This window comes from Sorex araneus, chromosome 5 (genome assembly GCF_027595985.1).
Source record: "Sorex araneus isolate mSorAra2 chromosome 5, mSorAra2.pri, whole genome shotgun sequence".
In the NCBI taxonomy this organism is placed as follows: domain Eukaryota; kingdom Metazoa; phylum Chordata; class Mammalia; order Eulipotyphla; family Soricidae; genus Sorex; species Sorex araneus.
Genome location: NC_073306.1, coordinates 118837076 through 118859960, shown reverse-complemented (window position 1 = coordinate 118859960; position 22885 = coordinate 118837076). Strand labels below are relative to the sequence as shown.

Here is a 22885-nt window from a genome sequence, read left to right as displayed (position 1 = left end):
AACATTGTCCTAACTGCTATAAGTGATTTTATTTAATCCTCGAAGCAGCAGTATAAACTAGAGATTGGGTGCTAGAGAAATTGTACAGCAGATAAGGCTCTTGCCTTGCAGGTATCCGACCTGGATTTGATCCCTGCTACCCCATATGAGCCCCTGAACCTGGCAGAAGTGATCCCTGAGCATCACTGCATGGCTCAAAAGCAAAAAAAAAAAAAAAAAACAATAAAAAGAGGTTAGTATCTTCATTGTATAGCTAAGGAAACTGAGGGTGTGGAAGGCTCAGTATTGATGCATGTCTGTGCTGAGGCACTAAATAACCATCATCTTTTGGTTTGTCATTAAAGAAAATTGTTCTTGCAGATTATTTTTATCCTGTTAATTTCGCTTTCCTTCACACGCCTGTTTGTAAAGTGCTGGAAATAAGACCAGCATGGGTGGGTTCAGGTGCCTGCCTTGATCCTCGAGCACCACCAGGGGTCTCTCCTGTGCATGGCCAGGAAGCCTCAGGCCGTGCTACATATGGTCCCCCGAATCCAAAACAAAAATAAATAGGATGAACCGGGAGCCGCGGCACGAGAAGCAAACCCTCCGCGCCTATTGACTGTGATCCTGAGGTCTCCTAACCCATTTTGTCACCAGAGCAGATTCTTGCAGCCATCCATTTTGACTGTGAACTGAGCTAAAATATTAGAAACCCAAAACCGCGCGGCCGCGATAGCAAAAGTCTTCACTCAAAGTCTTCACTCTTAGCAATGAAGAGAAATTATTAGATGATGCCTATTCAGCAGGCCTGATTGTTGGGGAAAATTTCCAATCAATAATAGTGAGTTCTGTATGGAAATATGGAATGTACTCAATATATATAGAGAATAATGGGAATATCATTAGCTACTTAGATGGGGGGTGGGGTGGGAGGGGGGTGTATTGGGGTTCTTGGTGGTGGAACGGGTGCACTGGTGAAGGGATGGTGGTTTAATCAGTATTTGACTGTGACTTAAACCTGAAAGCTTTGTATTTTTTTTCTTGTTTTCACGGTGGTTCAATAAAATATTTCTTGAAAGAAAGAAAGAAAGAAAGAAAGAAAGAAATGAAACCAGCACCACCCATCTCCTCAGTGATCAGTATATTCTAGCCAATTAGTTCTTTAATTAATGGAGCATTTCCAAGCCCATTTTTCTTTCCTTTTTCTCTTTTTTTGCTATTGGATCACAGCCAATAGTGCTCAGGGCTTACTCCTAACTCCATGCGTTGGCAGGTAAATTGAAATATTTTTTGGTCCATATTAAATATGTATCATCATTCTTTATATCTGTGCATTCCATTGGATAGATGCATCATACTGAGCATTGTGCTATTAATGGGCACGCAGTTATCACCACTATTTTTCTCTCATAGAAACTATACCAGTGAACACCTTCATAAGAATATCTCTGCTATTTGGTGATCTCCTTAGGGACAGTTACTTGAAATGACCTCCTGGCTCCAAGACAGATTTTAGGCATGAAGGTTATTCTTGTTTGTATTTTTCCCACCCCACCCAGAGGATATGAGAGCCTGTCTCTCAGCACCTGCTCAAAATGAATATGTTTCTGTAGTTTTAATACTCTTTGCGTTGGCTTGACATTTTATTTTACAGGACCTCCTGGCTCCCCCACCCCCACCCCGCCATGTGGGGAGAGGAGCCAGTTGTTTGTGGAGGGCTTCAGGGCTGGCCTCCGTTTTGAAAATTCCCTTTTCTTTCCCTGACAGCGGCCCTTCTCAGCATCCCTGGCTTTGTTGAGCGGCTTTGCAAACTGGCAACTCGAAAGGTGTCAGAGTCAACGGACACAGCCAACTTTCTGCAGGACCTGGAGGAGTGGTACACGTGGCTCGACAATGCTTTGGTGCTCGACGCCCTGATGCGAGTGGCGAACGAGGAGTCTGAACACAATCAAGGTATTTGGGGAGGGATACTTTCCTCTGGGCAACTGGAGGCAACTCTTGTTTCATCTCCTTACATTGTCATTCAAGAGCTGGAGTTAAGGGCTGGAGTGATAGCACAGCGGGTAGGGCGTTTGCCTTGCACGCGACCAACCCAGGTTCGAATCCCAGCATCCCATATGGTCCCCTGAGCACCGCCAGGGGTGATTCCTGAGTGCAGAGCCAGGAGTAACCCCTGTGCATCGCCGGGTGTGACCCAAAAAAAAAAAGCAAAAAAGAAAGAGCTGGAGTTATTCTTGACCTCTTTCCAAGGAGGATTCTTTTTTAAGTTTGCTCAAAGTAGAACTTTCTTCAGGACAGCCCTTACAAATCATGATGACTGCTAAGATTCTTTGGGGCCTGGGGCTGGAGCAGGTAGGGCATTTGCCTCACATAAGGCAGACCTAGGCTCGATCCCCAGCATATATGGTTCTCTGAACCCTGATAGGAGTTATCCCTGAGTGCGTAGCCAGGAGTGAGCCCTTAACACTGCTGGGTATGCCCTGCCTCCCATCCCCCCTAGAGACCCCCCCCAAGGGAAAAAGAAGACTGGGACCCCGAAGTACTGCTCCCCACCCTTGCCCCAACCCCACCTGGAGTGCTCCCCCTGGACTCCTTCCAAGAGGATCTAAATATGGGAAGGACTTTGTCACCAAGCCCGAGACTGACTAGAATCAGTAACCAGAGCTTTCTGAGGAGGTTCCCCCACCCCCACCCTCTTCATTCTCTACATTTATTTCTTTCTTCTTTTTTCCCCTCTGTGAAGGACACTGGCATCTTGGGAGTCAGGTGCTCCATCGTGATGCCTTTGCCTCGGGGTTGGAGTCGGATTGTCCAGGGCAGCACTCTGCACCTGCTGGTGAGGGTGGGGGAGGTTCTGCTCCAGGTCTGCTGTGTGCAGAGCCCCGTGGCCCTGTCCCCCACTGAAATAGAAGCAGAACCGGTGCAAACCACTCGTACAAAGTCTGTGGAATTTATTCTAAGAGCATATAGCAAATAAACACTTGGGAGAGGGGCGGGGTGTTAGGTTTTTGTTTTTTCAGTTAGGTTTTTGTTTTCTTTTTTTCCCCCTTATTATTTGTACTTTTAAATTTCTTATTTGAGGCGCTTAATTGCAGTCTGTTAATGATAGCCTTGTGCATACAGCGCTGCCACCACCCACCCTGCACCAGAGTGACACTTCCTCCACCGTTATCTCAGTGCGAGGAAAACATTTCGGAAAGCCTTCTGAAGCCCTGCAGGAATAGTGAGTGTAAGACACGTGAAACTCTGCACAGTGCAAGTTCTCCTCTGGGCTTCCTCCCCCGGCAGCTCCCAGACCAGAGTGGGATCCTTGGGGCCGCAGCAGCTGTAAAGTGGATAGTTCCCTTGCCTTGCACACGGCCAACCCGGGTGTGATACCCGCATCCGATATGGTTCCCCAAGCACCATCAGGAATAATTCCTCAGTGCAGAGCCAGGAGTTAGCCCTGAGCATCACTGGGTGTGGCCCCCAAATAAACCAAGTGTCTCATTGCTGGGAAGGATGAGCTGCCGGCACAGCCCAGCTCCTCTGGCCTCAGTTGGAGGCAAATTCCTGGTGAAATTCTTAAGGAGTCTCCCGTCTTTAGGAGTCTCCCAAAGCTCAATGCTTCCTTTCTTCCTCCCTACTTTATGGGAGACAGAATTGGTATATAACATTGTATCCATTTAAAGGCACATATTGCTCTACTATGGCTGCATCCCTGCTTCCTGTGCCTCTGCCTCCCACCCCCTACGTCCTCCCCACACCCCATGCCCAGAAATTCTACTGTGCCTGTTCTTGCCCTCCCTTGTGTTGGGTAGAGGTTCCGAGTTAGGATCGGCAAGCCTAGACCAGCGGCCACCAACCCTTCTCGGAGTAGTGACATTGAGATTTTGTTCAAGGGTACACAAAACAGGTAAGAATCATGGGTGATTCTACCCTAAGGATATTCTCAAAAAGAATGTGGATTTTGGTGCTAATAAAAGGTTCCTGGATCCTGTTCCTATTTAAGAACAAAAAAGTTGAACTGTCAAAATCATCAGAGAGAACCAAGGGATAAGATAGCTAAGAACCTCTTGCAAGTTGCCACCAACTCAGTCTCAAAAGCTCACATTGCCCGAGTTTAATTGAATCTGATTTTGGAGCAGTGTGTGCCTCAAGGCATCGTCAAAAACTGGAGAGCATTCAGCCAGCAATTAGTGGAGCTAATTGACAGCTGGATACCCAATGATGCAGCGAGATCAGGAAAGCCCCCTTGGGAACCCTGCCTCAGACACTGTCATGCAGGGACACTGAAAGTTCCTAAGGCCCAGCTCCCCACTAAAGGCCCCTGAGCCCTCCTCAGAACAGCTGGCCCAAAGTAGGCTGGCCAGGTTAGTAAACACAGTGAGCCTTCCAGGGGATCTGTATCAGAACTGCTGCAGTCTGTTTTCTAAAAACATGAGACATGCAAAGAAATGGGAAAAACCTAACACATGGGTGAAAACAGGCAACAGAAATTGAGGGAGGGGCTGGAGTGATAGCACAGCGGGTAGGGCGTTTGCCTTGCACGAGGCCGACCCAGGTTCAAATCCCAGCATCCCATATGGTCCCCTAAGCACCGCCAGGGGTGATTCCTGAGTGCATGAGCCAGGAGTGACCCCTGTGCATTGCTGGGTATGACCCAAAAAGAAAAAAAAAAAGAAATTGAGGGAGAGCTCATTATTTATTTTTAGTTTTTGTTTGTTTTGGGGCCACACGGCCAGCTAGCCAAAACAAGTGCCCTACCAAGGCAGTGTCCTACCGCCCTACCACTTGCTGTACTATCTCTCCAGCCCCATGTTTGTTTTGGGTTTTGGTCATTATTTAAAAGCAATCATCATAAGTACCCTCAAAAGACCCACAGGAGGCGTCAGGGAGATAGTATAGCAGTTAGGGCGCTTGCCTTGCATGTGGCCAACCTGAGTTTGATGAGGCATCCCACATAACCCCCAAGAGCACCGCTAGGAGTAATTTCTGAGTGCAGAGCCAGAACTAACCCCTTAGCATCAATGGGTGTGACTCAACCCTCCTCACCCCCGCTCCCTCCCCCTACCACCACAAAAAAGACTTAAAACTGCCTAAAGAAATCAAGGAGGCACTGAAGTGACAGCATAGTGGGTAGGGTGTTTGCCTTGCCCGTGGCCAACCCAGGTTCGATTCCCAGCTTCCCGTTTGGTCCCCTGAGCACTGTCAGGAGTAATTCCTGAGTGCAGAGCCAGGAGTAACCCCTGTGCATTGCCTGGTGTGACCCAAAAAAGCAAAAAAAAAAAAAAAAAGAAGAAGAAGAAGAAACCAAGGAGGGGCTGGAGTGATAGTACAGCGGGGAGGGCTCACCCAGGTTCGATCCCCAGTGTCCCTTATGGTCCCCCAGCACCCCCAGGAGTAATTCTGAGTGCAGAGCCAGGAGTAACCCTTGAGCAACACCAGGTGTGACTCAAAAAAAGCCAAAAAGTAAAAAAATGAAATCAAGGAATCGTCATGTTGTAGGGCACGAGCGTTGAAACACCCAAACTGGTTGGTTAAGTATGTTCCAGGAGTGACTCTTGGAAGCCTTGGCTTTAAAAAATATAATGATGAATAAAAAAATTAGTTAAAGGGGCAGAAAAACTGAGAGGAATAATGACTGAGCTGGAGAGAGAGGTCAGTGAATTGCTTTCATTCAGGAGTCCTGGATTTGATCCTGGTCCCTTAAACACCATCAGGAGTGTTCCCTGAACCCAAATTTGATGAAAAGTTTTTTGGGATTGTTTTGTTTTTGTTATTTTTGGTCCACACCAAGTGGTGCTCAGGGCTTAGTCCTGATTCTTCACTCAGGAGTTACTTCTGGCAGTGCTCAGGGGACCGTTTGGGGTGCTGGGGATTGAACCCAAGTCGACTGCATGCAAAGCAACACCTTACCCACCATACTGTCTCTCTGACCCCTGATGAAAAATATTAATGCCCACAGCTGAGAAGCTAAAAATACTGCAGATAGGGTAAACTCTGAAATTTATAATCAAACGTCATCATCAAAATGCAAGACAAAGTCTTAAAAAATAGCAAGAGAAAAATGAATATATTCAAGAGTATCCCAATAAGATTAGCTCACTCATAAGAATTGAGAGATAGGACATATTCATAGTGTTGAAAGAAACAAACAGTAAGAATTTTGTCCAGCAAGATATTCTTTGAATGGGGCTGGATTTCTCCATTCATACAATGGATTGTATACTTTCCTTGCATGTGGCTGACCCAGTTTCAATCCTTGGCACTGCATATGGTCTCCTAGGAGTGATCATTGAGCACAGCAGAGTGTGGCTCCAAAACATAACCCCCCCCCAAAAAAAAGAATGTTACCAAATGAAATATAGCAGCACTCAGGATGGATTGAGTAATCGAACCAAAGTATGTGTGCGCATACACACATGCATGTGTGGTATAAAATCAAATAAATTTTTCACTGGATTCAATATGTGAAAATCAGTTAATGTATAGCTCTTAGAGGGAAAACAGAAGTCTTCATGACCTTCACTTGGCATGGTTTCTTAGATGATCCTAAAAGGTATAAGCAAAATATGAATTTCACTTTTTAAAAATTAGAATCTTTAGTACTTAAATAAAAAGAAAACTTACCCAGGGGCCCAGGGAGACAGCTCAGAGGGCTAGTCTACACGCTTTTCACATGAAGAGCCCAGGCACAGTCCCTGATCCCTCCTCTTGGTCTCCCGAGCACCTCCAGTACAACCCGGGGTCAGGAGCTTTTCCAGACTGCTGGATGGGGCCCCAGAACAAACACACACTATCAAAAAAAGAAGAAAAGACAGTTTACAAAATGAGAACGCATTTCATGGGGGCCAAGGGAACATTTTTACAAACCAATGGTGTACACTTAATTTTATTCTTAAAAAAAGGGGGGCCACACCCAGTGGTGCTCAGGGCTTACTTCTGGCTCTGTGTTTGGGGGTCACCTCTTTCAGTGCAAGTCGTTAGCTAATTACCTTGTCCCTAAGCAAAGCTCTGGTCATTGCTTTGGGTTCTCTGTTTCCTGAAAATAACTTACCCCGCAACATTGCTAGGGTGGCCCAGGTAATCCTGGCACCTCAGAGCCCAAGCAGCATCGAGCAGTCTGCCCAGCTGGCCGAGAATTGCCAGTGGGGCTTCGGGTCCTCCTGAGCACTGCTTAGGGACAAACTTAGGCAGCGAAGACAAGTATGGGTGTTTTAGACCATACCCGCACAGTGCTCAAGAGCTTATCCTTGGCTCTGTGCTCGGGGATCACTCCTGGCGGGGCTGAGAGTACCATGTGTGATGCTAGGGATTCCAGCTGGGGTGGCCATGTGCAGGCCGGAACTGCCGCCGCTCTCTCTGGCCTCTGCACAGAGGTTCCTGACGGCCGAGGGCCCTTGTGCCTTGCGCTGTGCAGCCTTGGACAGACTCACTCCTGCAGGACCCTCCTCCCCACTGACTTCCCCTAGGCCGCATGATGGTGACCCACAGTTTTCACAGCCACAAGGCGAGTGCACGGCAGAGGTGGCACCATCGTGACAATGCTGCGGCATCTCCCCAAAAAGCCGCTTACTCCTAGACCATTCTGGAAACTGGGTCCAGGAGTCCCAATAAGGAAATTGAGTAATTATGTTTTTTCTCCCCACCGGCAAGAAAATATATGTGAATAGTTAGAATTCTCTCAGATTGACTCTGTCCAATAAAACTTTAAGTCTTTGCCCATTGTCACCTTAGTTGTCATAAAGAGTTTGCAGTTTCAAAATAAGAAAAAGAAGAAAATGGGAAAGGAATATGGGACCACTGGTGGAGGGATTGGGGTTGAATTACTGTATGCCTTATACTCACCTATCAGTGACTTGGTAAGTCATGGCTCTTTAATAAAAACTTTAAAAGACTAAAAAGAAGAAAGCAAGTGGTAAGCCACTGTGAGCAGAAAATTTCTGCTTTCACTCTATTTATTTTTTACTTATATGTTGCTTGTGTGTCCTAGGCATTGTCCTAACTACCTTCCAGTAGGAAATTCTTTCATCTAACATTGCTGAAGGGCATAGGTCAGGTGGAGAGGTAACACAGTGGGTAAGGTGCCTGCCTTGCTTGTAGCCAGCCTGAGTTCAATCTCCAGCATCTGGTAGGGTCCCTCAGATCCCACCAGAAGTGATTCCAGAGTGCAGGAATAACCCCTGAGCATCGCCAGTTGTGGCTAAAACCCTAGAAAAATAGATTTCTTTAGAAAGCAGATATTTTTGTTATTATCACTGTTACACAGATGAAGCATGAAGTTATCCACAGATTTTGTTCAAGGCCGCTGAGCTCGTGGATGGTGGAATGAGGGTTCAGACCAGCTGTCTGCTCCAGAATCTGTGCTCTTAACTGCTGCACTGTGCTGACCTCTTTCCCATTCCCTACCATTCTTCCCGAGCTCCACAGTGGTGCTGATGTCGTAACAGGGCTGGGCAAACTTGCTCCAAGCCCATAAGACAGGCTGTTTTATGTCAGGGAATCATCTTGCAGAAATCACCGTGACTTCTGAGAATACCTCATGGCCTGCTCCAAAACTTAACATCCGCTTTCCTGGCCTTGGGAAAGGCCTTTGTGCAGCAGAACTCCAGACCTTAGTAATTACTGAGTTATCCTTTTTTTCACCTTAGAGATGAAAACTTGAAACTAAGGGGAACTCTCCTGAGGTCTCCTGACTGACCCCCAGCTGGCCTGAAGTAACAGCAGGCAAGACTTGTGCAGAGTTAGGTGCCGGCTCTCCCGTGCCCCACTGCCAGTTCTCCCGAGCACTCCACTGACGTGCCCCCTGCTAGCTGGGAAGGAGAAGTCTTTCAGCTCTGCCCCCGAGAACCTTAAGCAGGAGACACAGTCTGTCACTGGTTGACCAGAAGGGAGCTGAACGTCATGTGCTGCCACACTCGACATCTGGGAGTTTTCTGGGCAGTCTTACATGACAGAAAAAAGGATGACTAGAAAGGAAGATGTGGGCTGGAGCAATAGCACAGCGGGTAGGGCATTTGCCTTGCACACGGCCAACCCAGGTTCGATTCCCAGCATCCCGTTTGGTCCCCTGAGCATCGCCAGGAGTCATTCCTGAGTGCAGAGCCAGGAGTAACCCCTGTACATTGCCAGGTGTGACCCAAAAAGAAAAGAAAAAAAAAAAAAAGGAAGATGGTGTTCCTGAGTTGGCTGCCAGAATATTCTTACTTTCTAATGAGCTCTCTGAGCTGCCATGGATCTGCCGAGCCACTCCCTGGGTTCTGTGCTGGCCTGGCCCCTGCGGGCGTGGCGGGAGTTCTGTGACTGAGAGAGTCTCAGTCCCAGGCTCAGGACCCCAGTCCTGTGCTCGGTGATCTCACCGTCTGTTTCAAGGAGGTCTGAGGGCAGAAATCTGTTGTCGTCAGCAACACAGTGACTCAACTCAACCCTCTCTCCTGGTGGCTGTCCCAGCCTCCGTTGTGTTCCATTCTCCAGCGGCTTCTGAGGAGAATGGCCTGCCTCACACCTCGTCTAGGAGCCAGCTGCCCCAGTCGATGAAGATCATGCACGAGATCATGTACAAACTGGAAGTACTGTATGTCCTCTGTGTGCTGCTGATGGGGCGTCAGCGAAACCAGGTGGGCCCTTCCCCCATGGTGCAGCAGGTGCTTCCAGGGTGCTGGGGGCTTGCCACACACCCCCTAGGCCACCGCCCCGAGCAGAATTGTTCTCCTTACCCGTTTGAGTCCTCCCCACCGTGCTTGGCCGGAACGTTGGCGTCCAGACTGAGAGCGGGTCATTGGACATGTTCACTCAGCCTCTTAGTGCAAAGGGGGAGGACCAGTGACCGGCAGGACACGCTGCTTCTCTGGTGAACAGGAATCACCTCTGTGGGGCCAAAGCCCGGGGTTACGTCAGGTTACAGAAGCCAGCCCACTGCGAGAGTGCTCCCGGACGGGGCTCCCTGCCTGTAAAGTGGTCCAGCAGGAAGGAGAAAGGGTCTCTAACGTGCTGGTGGAGAAAGAGGACCCCAGAGGGCAGCGAGCGGACACGGAGCTCTCCTGGCCGCTGTGTTTCTCGCCTGCCCAGGCATGAGGCCATAGCCCAGCAGCCCCCCGCACTCCTGCAGTCTGCCTGGGCTGTCACCCTGAGCTGTGTGACAGAGGTGCGGCCGTCCCTGTTACACACAAGCGCCACTTTAACTAGGGAAAGATGTCAGGAGGAAAGTCAGGGGGCTCGACAGGCCTGCCAGGTTAGCCAGCCCCCAAGGTGGGCGTCGGGTGGCGGATCACAGGGTAGAAAGGCCAGGGGGGCTTTGGGGCAGGCAGTAGGGAGAGCAGGGCTGAGCGCGTTAGGGTTGAGAGCCCGGGGGAAGGATTTTGGTGTTTCTCTGAAACGGGAAGCCATTTGGCCTCTGAGGGGAAGCAATGATAGGAGCTCGGACCAACAGGCGGGTGTAATGACAAGTGTTTTCATTCCGGACACTTGTAGGCCAGGACAGGTAGGATTTGCTCAGAGTGTGAATGTGGGCATAGGAGGGAGGGGAGGAGAGCCAGTGATTTAGCTAAGTGAAGCATACGCTTCAGTCCCTACCTACCACCCCCATTCGGACCCCCCCCCCCCAAAAAAAGAAAGAGGGATGGAGTGCTGGGTAGTGGGGAGGGTGTTTGCCTTGCCCATGGCTGACCCAGGTTTAATCCCTGGCACCACAGATGAGCCCTGCCAGGAGTGATTCCGGTGTGCAAAGCCAGGAGAAAGCCCTAAGCACCACTGGGTGTGGCCCAAAAGGAAAAACAAAAGAAGAGGAGGAGAAGACAAGTGGAAGGAGCTAAGAATGACATAATTAGCCCTTTTTTTTTTTAAATCTAAGTGTGTTGGAGAGTGGCTGAGACTAGCCACTGAGAGACAGATGTTACATGGTCACTGTGCCTGACCTGGGTTCAAATCCGGACACCAGGTATAACCTGGAGCCCCTGAACCTCTGGAGCGCGGGCTCTGCATGCAGGAAACCCTATTTAACCCCTGGCACGTGATCATCTGAGCCTGGGCGCTTCCCAGAGTGACCCCCAAACGCAGCAGTAGGCCCCCCACTCACCCAAAAAAGGGAATCAGCTCCTGGATTACCTGTATCCGGAGTGATGGGACAGCGTGGGGCTAAAGGGAGAACTTTGCGGGTCTGCAGCATGTGCCTATTTAAATCCAAGACCCCGGTGAGGGCCGCCCTGAGTCACATGCACGGTATTTGGGCTCCTTCCTTGATTCAGTTGGGGCCCAAGAATGTGCAGTTGCTCAGTCCTTATTATGATGCTGGGGACCACCAGGGGCTATGGCATTCAGGGCCTCAAGGGCCACACCTGGCAGTGGTCTGGGTGGTCATGTGGTGCCAAAATTAAGAAGTAGAGCTGTCTGGTACTTGTGGTACATGATGTAATTACTTGTGATGCTGTCTTACATACTTTGACAGTGTTTGCCTTTTTTTTTTTTTTGAGGTACCTTTGCAGTAGGAACTTTTTGAATTTTCAGCTATTTACTAAGTTTTATAGCAATTGGTCCAGTGCACTTGATATGAGAACTTAAGGTACCAAAAGCCCTGTTCTTTGTTGCCAGAGATTGGTAGTGTCGGGGTTAAATCTTCTCCCCTGTATCCTCCCTTCCCATCATCCTAACACTTTGCTGCCCCCTGTTACTGAGCTTCTGGAGTTGTTTGTGGTCTTGTGATTATGGCGCTGCTGCTTTGGGGCGGGGGTGGGGGGCAGAATCCTGCCTAGCTGAGAGCCAGTGCTAGTCTGCTCCGACCTCTTCCACACGGTCATCAGTCCCCAAGATTTCCTCCATGTGCCAGGCGCTATAGGCACAGGGATCCGCGGGCCCCATCTAGCCTGGGAGAGCAGGGGACAGGCTTCCTCCTCACAGTGGCCAAATTCTGTCTCAGCTCATTTGAAATCATTAGACTGGAAAGACACCCCAGACATTGTAACTTCCTGCCCTGTCTTGCCAGTGAAAATCACCAGGCCTCCCCCAGCACATCCCCGTGTCAGGTACACATCCCCAGCCCACGACCTTGTTTGGGTGCTTTCAGCATCACCCCATCCCTCGTTTTCCGTCAAGAAACTCAGGCGTAAAGAAGAATTTGCCCAGAGTCTTGCAGCTTTGTAAAGTTCTGTTCAGTCGCCTGAAAGAAATGCCTGCTGGGGGATCTGAACACCTGAGTCGGGGTGACAGCTGAGTCCTGCCGGACCTCCTTTCTGCTGCTAAACTGGGGCTTCAGAAGCTCTGGTGTGGGGCTGGATCGATAGCACAGTGGGTAGGGCATTTGCCTTGCACGCAGCCAACCCAGGTTCGATTCCCAGCATCTCATACGGTCCCCAAAGCACAGCCAGGATTCCTGAGTGCAAAGCCAAGAGTAACCCCTGTGCATTGCTGGGTGTGACCCAAAAAGGAAAAAAAAAAAAAGCTCTGGTGCTCAGGACTTCCCATATTTTTCCTGGATTGACCCTTACAGCAGCCCTGAAAAGGGGTAGTAATAGTTCTGTATTATGCTGTATAGCGGTTTATTTATTGGACCACAGGAAGATACAAAGTTGTCCATGATTGGGTTAAGTCATTTAATGTTTCAATACCAGTTTCTTCTCCAGTGTACATTTCCCACCACCAATGTTCCCAGTGTCTGTCCTGCTCACTCACCCCAACCTGCCTCTTCGCTCTCTCTCTCTCTGCCTGTCTTCCCACCCCCTTTTTCCCCCTCCTTCTCTCTCTTTCCCCCCTCCCTCTCTCTCTCTCCTCTCTCTCTCTCTCTCTCTCTCTCTCTCTCTCTCTCTCCCTCCCTCTCTCTCTCTCTCTCTCTCTCTCTCACACACACACACACCCCTTTTTGGCATTATGGTGTGCAGTACAGATACCAAAAGGTTATCATAAACATTTACCTTAATGTATAAATAATTTGCATAGTTCAGTGATAAACATTGTAGATAGTACAAATGAAGCCTTTCTCCTGAACATTCTGTTTTTCCACTGATGATCACAATTCTAGAGACATTTTGCACTTATAAAAGCAACTATTATTTGCTCCTTTTTTACTTTAAAAAAAAAAACATTCTTTTGTAATAGTACCTTACATTCCATTGAATAAATGCACAGTAGTTTATGCAACTAAACCCCACTGATGAAAGTATAGGTTATATTTGCTTTTCGTGTGTCACATGAGGCTACCGTGGGTAGCTATGTACATATGTCATTTTGTGTTTACGTGGATCTTAAATTCCTAAAAGTAGAATTTCTGACCAAAACTGTCGTCCTATGCTGTGAGCAGGAAGCTAGATTGGTAGTATCTGGAGGGCAGTAGTACCGGTCTGCCGTTAGCATCAACCAGCCTTCCTGCTCACTGCATGCAAGTGCGTCTGAGGCCTGGCGCAGCACCACATGCTCGGAAAATCTTTTTTTTATTTTTTACCAGGAAAAGTCAAAAGTTGGTTGTAATTTGATTTTAATTTCTCTTCATATTATAAGTGAGGCTTGTATTCTCTCTCCTCCTCCTCCTCCTCCTCCTCCTCCTCCTCCTCCTCCTCCTCCTCCTTCTCCTCCTCCTCCTTCTCCTCCTCTCCCCCCTTCCTCTTTGTCTCTCCTTTCCCCCCTTTCTCTATAGCATTTTCCTTTCTGCGTAAGAGATTTTCAGGATTCCTGCTAGAGGAGATTGACTTTTCATCCGTGCTGTAAGGTTGCCAACATGTTTTCCATTTGGCTTAGCATATTTGTGACTTCTCTCGTGTTTTGTCATGCAGAATTTTTAAAGGTGTGAATTTGACAGTTGTCTCTTTTCGAATACTGGAGAGAGCCTTTCTTTTTACCCATGTTGTGCAGCGTCCAGAGGTGACACTGGTCACAAGGCTGAGGGTCACGCACTCGCCACCATGCTGATGCATTAGCTGTGCCAGGGATTGCCTGGTTGCCTCTAACATGCACTCACTTTATTGGGGCTTATTGGGGCTCCCAGGTGACAGTGTGGGGTGGAGCCGGGGTGGGCTCCTGCATGCAAGGCACGTCCAGTGCTGTGGACCTCCAGGGCCACTCCTGGGCGCCGGGGGCAAGGGGATGGTGCTGGCCAGCAGCGCTGGCGAACAAAGCCAGGGCCACATACCTACAGGTGGGGGTTCCACTCAAGCCACATCCTGCCCTTGATCTTTTTTAAGGCTGTGCATGAATTTCTCTAAGATTTTGAAAATCTCATCTTTTATATTCTTGTCTCACGTCCAATTGGAATTTATTCTAGTGTGATGCATGAGAGTTGGTGTTTGTTTTATGTGTTTGGTCTTGGGGCCACACCCAGTGGTGCTCAGCTTTTACTCCTGACTCTGCACTCAGGGATCACTCCTAGCGGGGCTCAGCGGACTATATGGGGTGCCGGGGATCATACCCTGGTCGGCTGCGTGCAAAGCCAACTCCCTGCCCACTGTGCTATCGCTCGGGTCCCCTGAGAGTTATTTTTGCTTCAGAGCTGTCAGAGACAGTAAACTAGGAAGGTAAAGGAACTCGCTTGAGACAGCAGAGCTGAGTCTCACGCCCCAGGCGCGAGAGTTACTGAGCAGCATTAGAGTACTGAATGCAGTGAGGAGGTGGGGGGGCGTGTTGGGCGTGTGGACGGCACCTGGACACTGTGACCTTCATTCTGTGAGTCCTTGCTCCTCATGCAGAGCACGAGGCCCCCAGTAGCTCCCCGCCAGAGCAGTCGCCTGACCACTCTCCTTTCCCTGCCCCGTCCAGGTGCACAGAATGATTGCAGAGTTCAAGCTGATCCCCGGCCTCAATAATCTGTTTGACAAGTTGATTTGGAGGAAGCACTCAGCGTCCACCCTCGTCCTTCACGGTCACAACCAGAACTGTGACTGCAGCCCGGTGAGTCAGGGACCCTCGGGACACATCGGGCTTTGCTCCCAGAGGTTGTTTGGGTACTTGCTCGCTGGGCACACGTGCTTTGGAGAGAGCACAGCCAAGTCCTGGCCTAGCCCATCACTCCAGAGCTGGAAGTTCCTCAGGGAAGGGCCTGACACCCCTCACCCTTGCGCCAATCCAGAAATCACTGGCAGGTCCCCCCACCTCCCTGGACCTGCCAGCCACCTGTCCCGCCACGGAGCAGCGGGCCTTCCTGTGCTTTCTGTTCTTCCCACTGTCATCCATACTCTGTTCTTCCCACTGCCGTTCTGTGGTCCGCCTGTGAAAGCGGGCGGGCTCACAGCACAGCTTTTCCTGCAGGATCAGCTACCGGCTCCTCTCCAGCCTGTTTCTCAGCAGTGCTCTCGAGAGAGCTCGTAATGGGGTGTGCTGTTCCCCTCGGGGTGTAGGCAGCCCTTGAATGAGCTGCTTCCTCTGCTTTCTCTGCACTGCTGCTGCTTTCTTTTTTCCAAATTAAAAAAAAATTTTTTTTTAATTAATTTTATTGTAGTTGAGGTAACATGGTTGAAGTAGTGTTCACACTCATGCTTACGGGGACAGAATCACTCTCCATCCACTGACTGATGTGCCCAAGACCACCACCCCCCGCCCACTCTCTTTGTGGCATTTCTAGTCCTCCTCCTCCACCACCGCCCCTTGACCCAGCCCCCAACTTGGTGCCCTTGGGTCTGTATTTGGAACCCAAGGGATTGTTCTTAGATATTGTCCATTCCTTTGGTTTTTTTTTTTCATATACCACATATGCATGAAATCGAGTTTCTAATGTCACTTAACATGAAGACCCCCCTCCAGCTCCATCCACATTGCAGTAAAATTTTATCTCTTATTTTTGTGATGTTCTCCCCTGGGAGTCCCCACCAGCTGCCAGCAGCACCCCGACTTTGAGTTTCAGGAGGTGCCTCCCTGCCTTTCATTCCCAGCATCGCCAGATTCCACCGCCTTTCCCAAGCCCGGCCTGTCTCCACCTCGCCTGCTCGCTGCTCCCTGCTCTTAGCTTGTCCCACGCATGCGTGCGTGCGTGTGTGCGTCTTTGGGTCACACCTGGCAATGCTCAGGGGTCACTCTTAGCTCTGCACTCAGGAATTACTCCTGGCAGTGCTCAGGAAACCATATGGGATGCCAGGGATCGAACCCAGGTCGGCCACATGCAAGGCAAACGCCCTCCCCAGTATTATCTCTCTGGCCCCCCAGTAACAGGTTTTAACACCATGTGTTTTACAGGACATCACCTTGAAGATACAGTTTTTGAGACTTCTCCAGAGTTTCAGCGACCATCATGAGTGAGTGTCCACCCTTGCTTGCGCAAGACTTGTGCCATCTGCACTCCTGTGACCCTCCTCTGCTCTCCCGTCCCCTCCCCTCTCCTCCCCTCCACTCTTTTCCCCCTCTTCTGCTCCCCTCTCCCCTCTCTTTCCCTTCCCCCTCCTTTCCTCTCCTCTCCCCCCTGCCCCTCCACTCCTTTCCCCAACCCCATCTCTTCCTCTCCTCACCGCTCTTCCCCTCCCCTCCTCCCAGCTTGCCATGGGGTGGTTCGTTGCCACAGTGGTCACTCCAGCAGCTACACAGCCAGGGCCCCCGCACAGGGGAAGGAAAGTGAGCATGGGAGCAGTTACCCTCACTCCCTTGGATTAATCCCTCTCTGTCCCCTGCCCTCTGACCGGGAGGTTGGGCTGGGCTGTGCTCTGGGTTGAGAGTGGCTCCCTGAGCAGTGCTCTTCACACAGGAGCCGCTGCTCACTTGCTCCCTCCTCACGCTGCCTCTGCGCTGGAAAGCAGAGCGGGAGGGTAGCTGGCTGCTGGCCACTGGCCTTGGCAGGGCACAGTGTTCTGGAGACCTTGGTGAGCTGCCTCGGGAACTCAGGCCCACCGTCCCCCTGGGGAAAGGCAGAAATGCAGATTTCCACAAACAGTCCTGGTTTTCAAAGGAAACATCATGCAGCCAAGGGGGCATGTTGCCCCAGGGCCTGCCTGCCCTGTCCCTTTGCACTGGAGCTCAGTGGCTCTCCTGAGAGGGTCTTGACCCTGAGGCCTGGGAAAGGACCCAGGAAGTGTGAGAATGAAATGTGACCCTGCAGCGTGATGGGGAAGCACGCCTCTCACTGCATTACTCTCCCGGGGGCTGTGCGGGGCTCTGGGGAAACTGAAACGGCCACAGTCCTGTGCCATCCTGCAGTGACTTGCCCAGAGACTGTCCCAGAGGGATGGGGCGTGGCTCCGTGATGGCTGGGAGTAAGGAAGGTGGCGGTCACGGCCACAGGCCAGGACTCTGCCTGGGCTGCAGCCCGGAGAACCGGGAACAGGGTCCTGCGCCAGAGCCGCCCCCTGGGGGCTGTGTGGAGGGCGTTCCTCCAGGAGAGCGTTGAGAAGGCTGTCCCGGGCTCGGGTGCAGATAGGACTGTATGAAAGGGAGCTGAAAGGAGGGTTCGGGGCGCTGGAACAGGGCCCAGGAGAGAGAGCTGAAGTGAAGTTTGATTTGGAAAGTATTGAACTGCGGGTGCCTTTGAGAAATCGAGCAGAAATGCTCAGTGGCCAAAGCCAGCCGTGAAAGGGCTCCTGCTGGCAGAGGGGCCGAAAAGAGGGCAGGCTGGGGCCTCTCTGCCCCGGGCCTGCCCTGCACCCACCAGCCCTGTTTGTCGCTCGCTTCAGGAACAAGTACCTGCTGCTGAACAACCAGGAGCTGAACGAGCTCAGCGCCATCTCCCTCAAGGCCAACATCCCCGAGGTGGAGGCTGTGCTCAACACGGACCGGTGAGCGCCACCGCCCTGTCCCCCGTGCCTTGACTGCCCCACAGAGGGGCGAAGCAGCGTGGGCGCTCTCCTGCCCCTTTCTTGCCCTCTGCCCTGTCATCTTCCCTGGGATGAGCATGCATCCTGTGTTTGTTCTTTCTCCTTTTCTTTCTGGCCCCTCCCCCCCAGCAGAGCTCAGGAGGCCCTAGGACTCCTGGTGGGAATTACCGGCCACCCCCAGGTGCTCAGGGACCTCCAGAGCTGCACCCAGCAATGCCTGGAGAACTTTGTGGTACCAGGGATCAAACCAGGATCAGCTGCCGCGCTGTCCCCATGCTTTCTCTCCGAACATCCAGCCCTCAGTTAAAGGCAGAGCCCTTTGTCCAGAGAAACCATATATGGTCCCCGCTGTGTAGAATGTGGCAGGGTACGGGCCTGTCTGCCCGGCCTTGGCTCTCCCAGCATGCAGCAGCGTCTCTTCCTCACTGCTTCCCGGGCCATGAAGCTAATTCCTGGAGACTTGTATACGTGTCCATGGCACAGATCCTATCCGCCTCTCCCTGTGGGCACAGACCCTGCCCGCCTTGCGGGCTCTCATGCCTGTTTCCAGCCCACTGTGGTGCCAACAGCCCCCTCGGTGCTGGACTCTCTCTGACTCTGGATTTGTTCTGCCCTCTGGCCACTTGCCAGTGGGCCCTTTCCGGAAAGGGACGCTGACCTGTGCTGGGGGGATGCAGTTATCTGTGTATTTCTAAGACATATCTGTGTGTTTCTGGTTACTCGGCACCACATAGAGCACGAGGCGCATTCTCCAGGTTTGGAAATGTACCCCAAGATTTCACTCCATTAAGTCAGCAAAGAGATCCCGCCTGTCAGCCCCTCAGACATGCCATCAATGTCCCCATCTGTTTGATTCCAGGAGTTTGGTGTGTGATGGGAAAAGGGGCTTATTAACTCGTCTGCTGCAGGTCATGAAGAAGGAGCCAGCCGAGTCGTCATTCAGGTAGGTCTTAGGACAAGCCACTGGACAGGGAGGGGTCCTGCGGCCAGGGATTGTAAGCAGAGGAAGACCTCAGAGGCCAGCGTCCATCCCAGATGGCGGGCAACAAAGGGGTTGCAGCCTGAGGGGCTGTCTGCCCTCGTGTTGACCCAGCAGGTGTATCCCAAATGCCAGCTGTGCATTGCAAGAACTAGACGAGCATTCCTCCGGGCACCTCGTCCGGATTTGGACAGAGAGAAGGAATCTGAGTAACAGTCTCTGTCCCAGGAGCTGCAGGAGCAGAGGAAGCCCTTCCCCAGCAGAGGCGTGGGGTGGAAGGGCTGCCCAGGGACCCTTAAACTCCTCTGAGGGTTCTGGAAGTGTGGAGCCAGGGAGGGAGCAACCCATCAAGGCGGGCGGTGTCATGCCCTGATATGCCCCTGCCAGCACTCCCTCTTTGTTCACACGCCCCCTCATGGGTGCCTGCTCTGCTCCCTGGGGCCCCTGTCAGCCTCTGCTCCCCTGACAGTCCCTTGGAGTGAGCGCAGTAGCTGGCCAGATGCTTTTGTCAGCTCCCCCCCACACTCCTGGCTCCTTCTCCGTGCCCCCCTGTTCTGAGGGACCCAGGGCTAGCATCCCGGCACCCTTCTTCCTCCCACGCAGAAGACCAGGCTGCACCATGTAGTCAGCCTCTTTAGGGTAGGGACATTTGTTCTGTCCCCAAGGTCTAGGGCAAGGCCTGGGAGGTGTTTTGTAATAGCCCGTAAAAGGAGACGGTGGCCAACATCTCGCAACCCCTTGGGAAGCAGGCGCTGGCCAGAGAGGCGGCCTTAGCCTGCGCCAGGGCTGACATGTGGGTCGTAGGTTCTGGCAAGCCCGGGCCGTGGAGAGTTTCCTCCGGGGGACCACCTCCTACGCAGACCAGATGTTCCTGCTCAAGCGAGGCCTGCTGGAGGTAAGGCAGGAGGGGCCAGGGCCCCCTGTGCTGGGGACTGGCTGTGACCTCGAGAGCCGTCAGGAACAGCCCACCTCGCGCTCCTTTCAGAATGCTGACACAGAGGGGCCTACCTCTTTTTAAAGCCCCTGGCTTCCTGTGGGTGTTTCACGGGTGGAGGAGTAAAGGTCCTGAGGAGTTACTTATCGAGGCCTTTGGCCCTGAGGATATTTCGTTGGTTTCCCTTTGGAGCAAGAAGGCATTTGTGGGAAGCAAAACATTCAAAAGGTGCAGTGGGGACTGGGGGTAGAAACAGGGGCCTGAGCAACGGGTAGGGCCATTGCCTTGGATGCAGCCAACCTGGGTTCAATCCCATATAGTCCCCCGTAACCCTCTAGGAATGAACCCTGTGCAGAGCCAGAAGTAAACCCTGAGCACCTCTGAATGTGGCCCCCCAAAAAGAAGGGAAGCACAAAATGGTCAGAGCTGTAGTTGTTTTCGTTAAATATTACGAATTAGTAACTTACCCCTTAAAATTGTAAAATCCAGATGGAAAGAAAAGAAATTGACCCAAATTGGTATAACTTCAGGACTATATAGAGTTTAATGATTGTTTAAAAAAAAGGAAGTAGCTAAATTGACTTGATGTTCTTGACCAAAAAGGGACATTGATTACAGTGTAACCGTCATTCAAACTGTTCATACTGTAATCTTGGGGTGCATCGGTGGTGGCCATACCTATGTTTTGGCTCCAGGGACCAGCCTCCTTCTTGGCCTCACTGTGTTTTGTCCTACCCCCAGCACATTCTCTACTGCATCGTGGACAGTGAGTGCAAGTCCAGGGACGTGCTCCAGAGCTACTTTGACCTCCTGGGGGAGCTGATGAAGTTCAATGTTGATGCATTCAAAAGATTCAACAAATACATCAACACTGACGCCAAGGTGCGCGGCCTGGGTCCGCGGGGCGTGCTGTGTCAGAGGAGGGTCAGCGCAGAGGCCGAGCCCTCCTGCTTTCCAGACTCGGATATGAAACTGGGGAAAACAAGGCCGGGGTGGGAGGACCGGGGCAGGGGGCATTCTCTGTGCTGGGCACTGTGGGAGAAGCTAGGGGGGCCGTGAAAACTCTGGTCAGGGCCACCGTGGGCCCAGCGGGGTGGGCCGGGCCGGGCAGTGCGTGTCCCCCTCGTGAGCCCGTCCTCGACGTCCTAGTTCCAGGTGTTCCTGAAGCAGATCAACAGCTCCCTTGTGGACTCCAACATGCTGGTGCGCTGCGTCACCTTGTCCCTGGACCGCTTTGAGAACCAGGTGGACATGAAAGGTGAGAGCTGGCCCGAGGGCGAATGGCCCCCCACAGTGTGGCCGCGCGGGGCGCTGCCCCAGATCCTGGGCTGGCGCTCGGCTGGCTCTTCCTAGCTTCATTCAGCGCTGTGATAAAATGAAACCCATCGCTGCTCGCAAAACACTGGACGCCCACAAGGACCTTCCTCTTCCGGCCCTGAGGGCCTGGGGTGGGACAGGCCCTGCTGGGCACTCAGGCGAGAAGGAAAAGAGCACCCAGCCCGAGAACACGGCCCAGCTGGCTGCCAGCAGCTGGAGGTGGCCACTGCAGTTGCTGGACAGCACGCGGCGCCCACAGCTTCTCGTCAGGACCTCCAGGAGGCCTAGCCAGAGGCTTGGGTGGCCGGCCCCTGGGCTGCGTCTGCGGTTCACAGCCCTGCCCGTCTGTCCCCAGTGGCCGAAGTCCTGTCCGAGTGCCGTCTGCTGGCCTACATCTCCCAGGTGCCCACACAGATGTCCTTCCTCTTCCGCCTCATCAACATCATCCACGTGCAGACACTGACCCAGGTGAGTGGTCCTGGGGGCCGGGTGCAAGGAAGGAGCAGGGAGGGGGCTGGGGCACCTGTACGGCCAAGGGGCGATTCGTCACGCTCCTCAGACACCCCCAGCTACTCTGGAGCCCTTTTCCAGTAAGCGCTCTTGGAACTCACGGGTCAGAGTCTGGCTCCTGGGCCAGTGCTCGCCCTGCTCCACCCACTGTGCAGGCCTTGACACCTCCCCTCTTGGAGCCACAGCTCCTCCCTTCCTTTGTTCCCTGAACTGGGGGGTGGGGACAGTGCAGAGAACATGACCGTGCCCAGCGCGAGTTTCCTGGTGCCCCCGGAGTGGCAGCGCCCCGTGGGGAGAGCTGGCCGGGGCCAGAGCGTGCCTGACCAGCCGGGCCTCGCAGGAGAACGTCAGCTGCCTCAACACCAGCCTGGTGATCCTGATGCTGGCGCGGCGGAAAGAGCGGCTGCCCCTGTACCTGCGGCTGCTACAGCGCATGGAGCACAGCAAAAAGTACCCAGGCTTCCTCCTCAACAACTTCCACAACCTGCTGCGCTTCTGGCAGCAGCACTACCTGCACAAGGACAAGGACAGCACCTGCCTGGAGAACGTGAGTCCCCTCAGCGCGGCCCTCCTCCCGGGGCGCCAGGCGTCATCCCGAGCGCACCCCCCAGCCCTCTCTCTCCCCACCCAGAGCTCCTGCATCAACTTCTCCTACTGGAAGGAGACCGTGTCCATCCTGCTGGACCCCAACCGCCAGTCCCCCTCTGCCCTCGTCAGCTACATCGAGGAGCCCTACATGGACATAGACAGGGACTTCACTGACGAGTGAGCGTGGGCACGCGTGCCACACCCCGCCCCGCCCCTCCCCACCCCTGCTGCTCTCTGCCCCCCCCCCCAGTCTTCCAGGACAGGCCGGGGGCGGGGGAGTGTCTCAACCCCTGGGCCCCTGGGCCTGAGCCCCCAGGTTACTGGGGGCACCTCAGTGCTCCCGAGCTCCCACCATGAGAACAGGGCACCAGGCCACCTGTTCTCCCAGAACCCTGGGACTCTGGGATTTTTAAACTGACTGCCTGAGCTCCGCCCTCTCACAGCTGCCCGGGATGGAGACGGAGGTGCGGGTGCCCTCCCCCGCCTGTGAGCCAGAAGCCTTGGACCCAGCCAAGGCTTCTGAGCCCCCAGGTAGGGGCGGAGGGGACCGAGAATGCTCCCTTCCCCAGGCCTGCCTCCGCCCCCCGCCCGCAGCCCCCCTCATTGTCGGTAGCTCCTCTGGTTGTTTGCTCCATTGGCCACTGTGTTCATCCTGGGGGGGGTCGCTAGGAAGGGGGGTCCTGCCATCCCTCGGGGCACAGCTTGGCTGTGGCCCTGCCTCAGGGCAGTGTCTCCTGCCTGAGCCCAGACACAGGAGCGGGCGGGGAGCACCCTGGCCCCTCTCTGTGCTGCCAATTTATTAACAACAAATAAACCAATTAAATGGAGACTATTAAAGAACTTTATTTTACATGACAGCTGTGGGCCTGATTTTGTCCATGG

General features: G+C 52.6%; 1 protein-coding gene across 1 annotated transcript in view; it reads left to right on the top strand.

The window, feature by feature from the left end:
- The window catches only part of TRPC4AP (transient receptor potential cation channel subfamily C member 4 associated protein), a 63440-nt gene extending 40587 nt beyond the window's left edge, over nt 1-22853 (top strand). The window contains exons 8-19 of the mRNA XM_012933651.2: nt 1750-1935; nt 9415-9581; nt 14701-14832; nt 16111-16169; nt 17535-17636; nt 18535-18618; nt 19459-19549; nt 20330-20470; nt 20738-20846; nt 21261-21373; nt 21756-21962; nt 22047-22853. Coding sequence (XP_012789105.2) covers nt 1750-1935; nt 9415-9581; nt 14701-14832; nt 16111-16169; nt 17535-17636; nt 18535-18618; nt 19459-19549; nt 20330-20470; nt 20738-20846; nt 21261-21373; nt 21756-21962; nt 22047-22184 — 1529 coding nt within the window. The 3' untranslated portion in view covers nt 22185-22853. The remainder of the gene's footprint in view (nt 1-1749; nt 1936-9414; nt 9582-14700; nt 14833-16110; nt 16170-17534; nt 17637-18534; nt 18619-19458; nt 19550-20329; nt 20471-20737; nt 20847-21260; nt 21374-21755; nt 21963-22046) is intronic.
- The last annotated feature ends 32 nt before the right edge of the window (nt 22854-22885 follow it).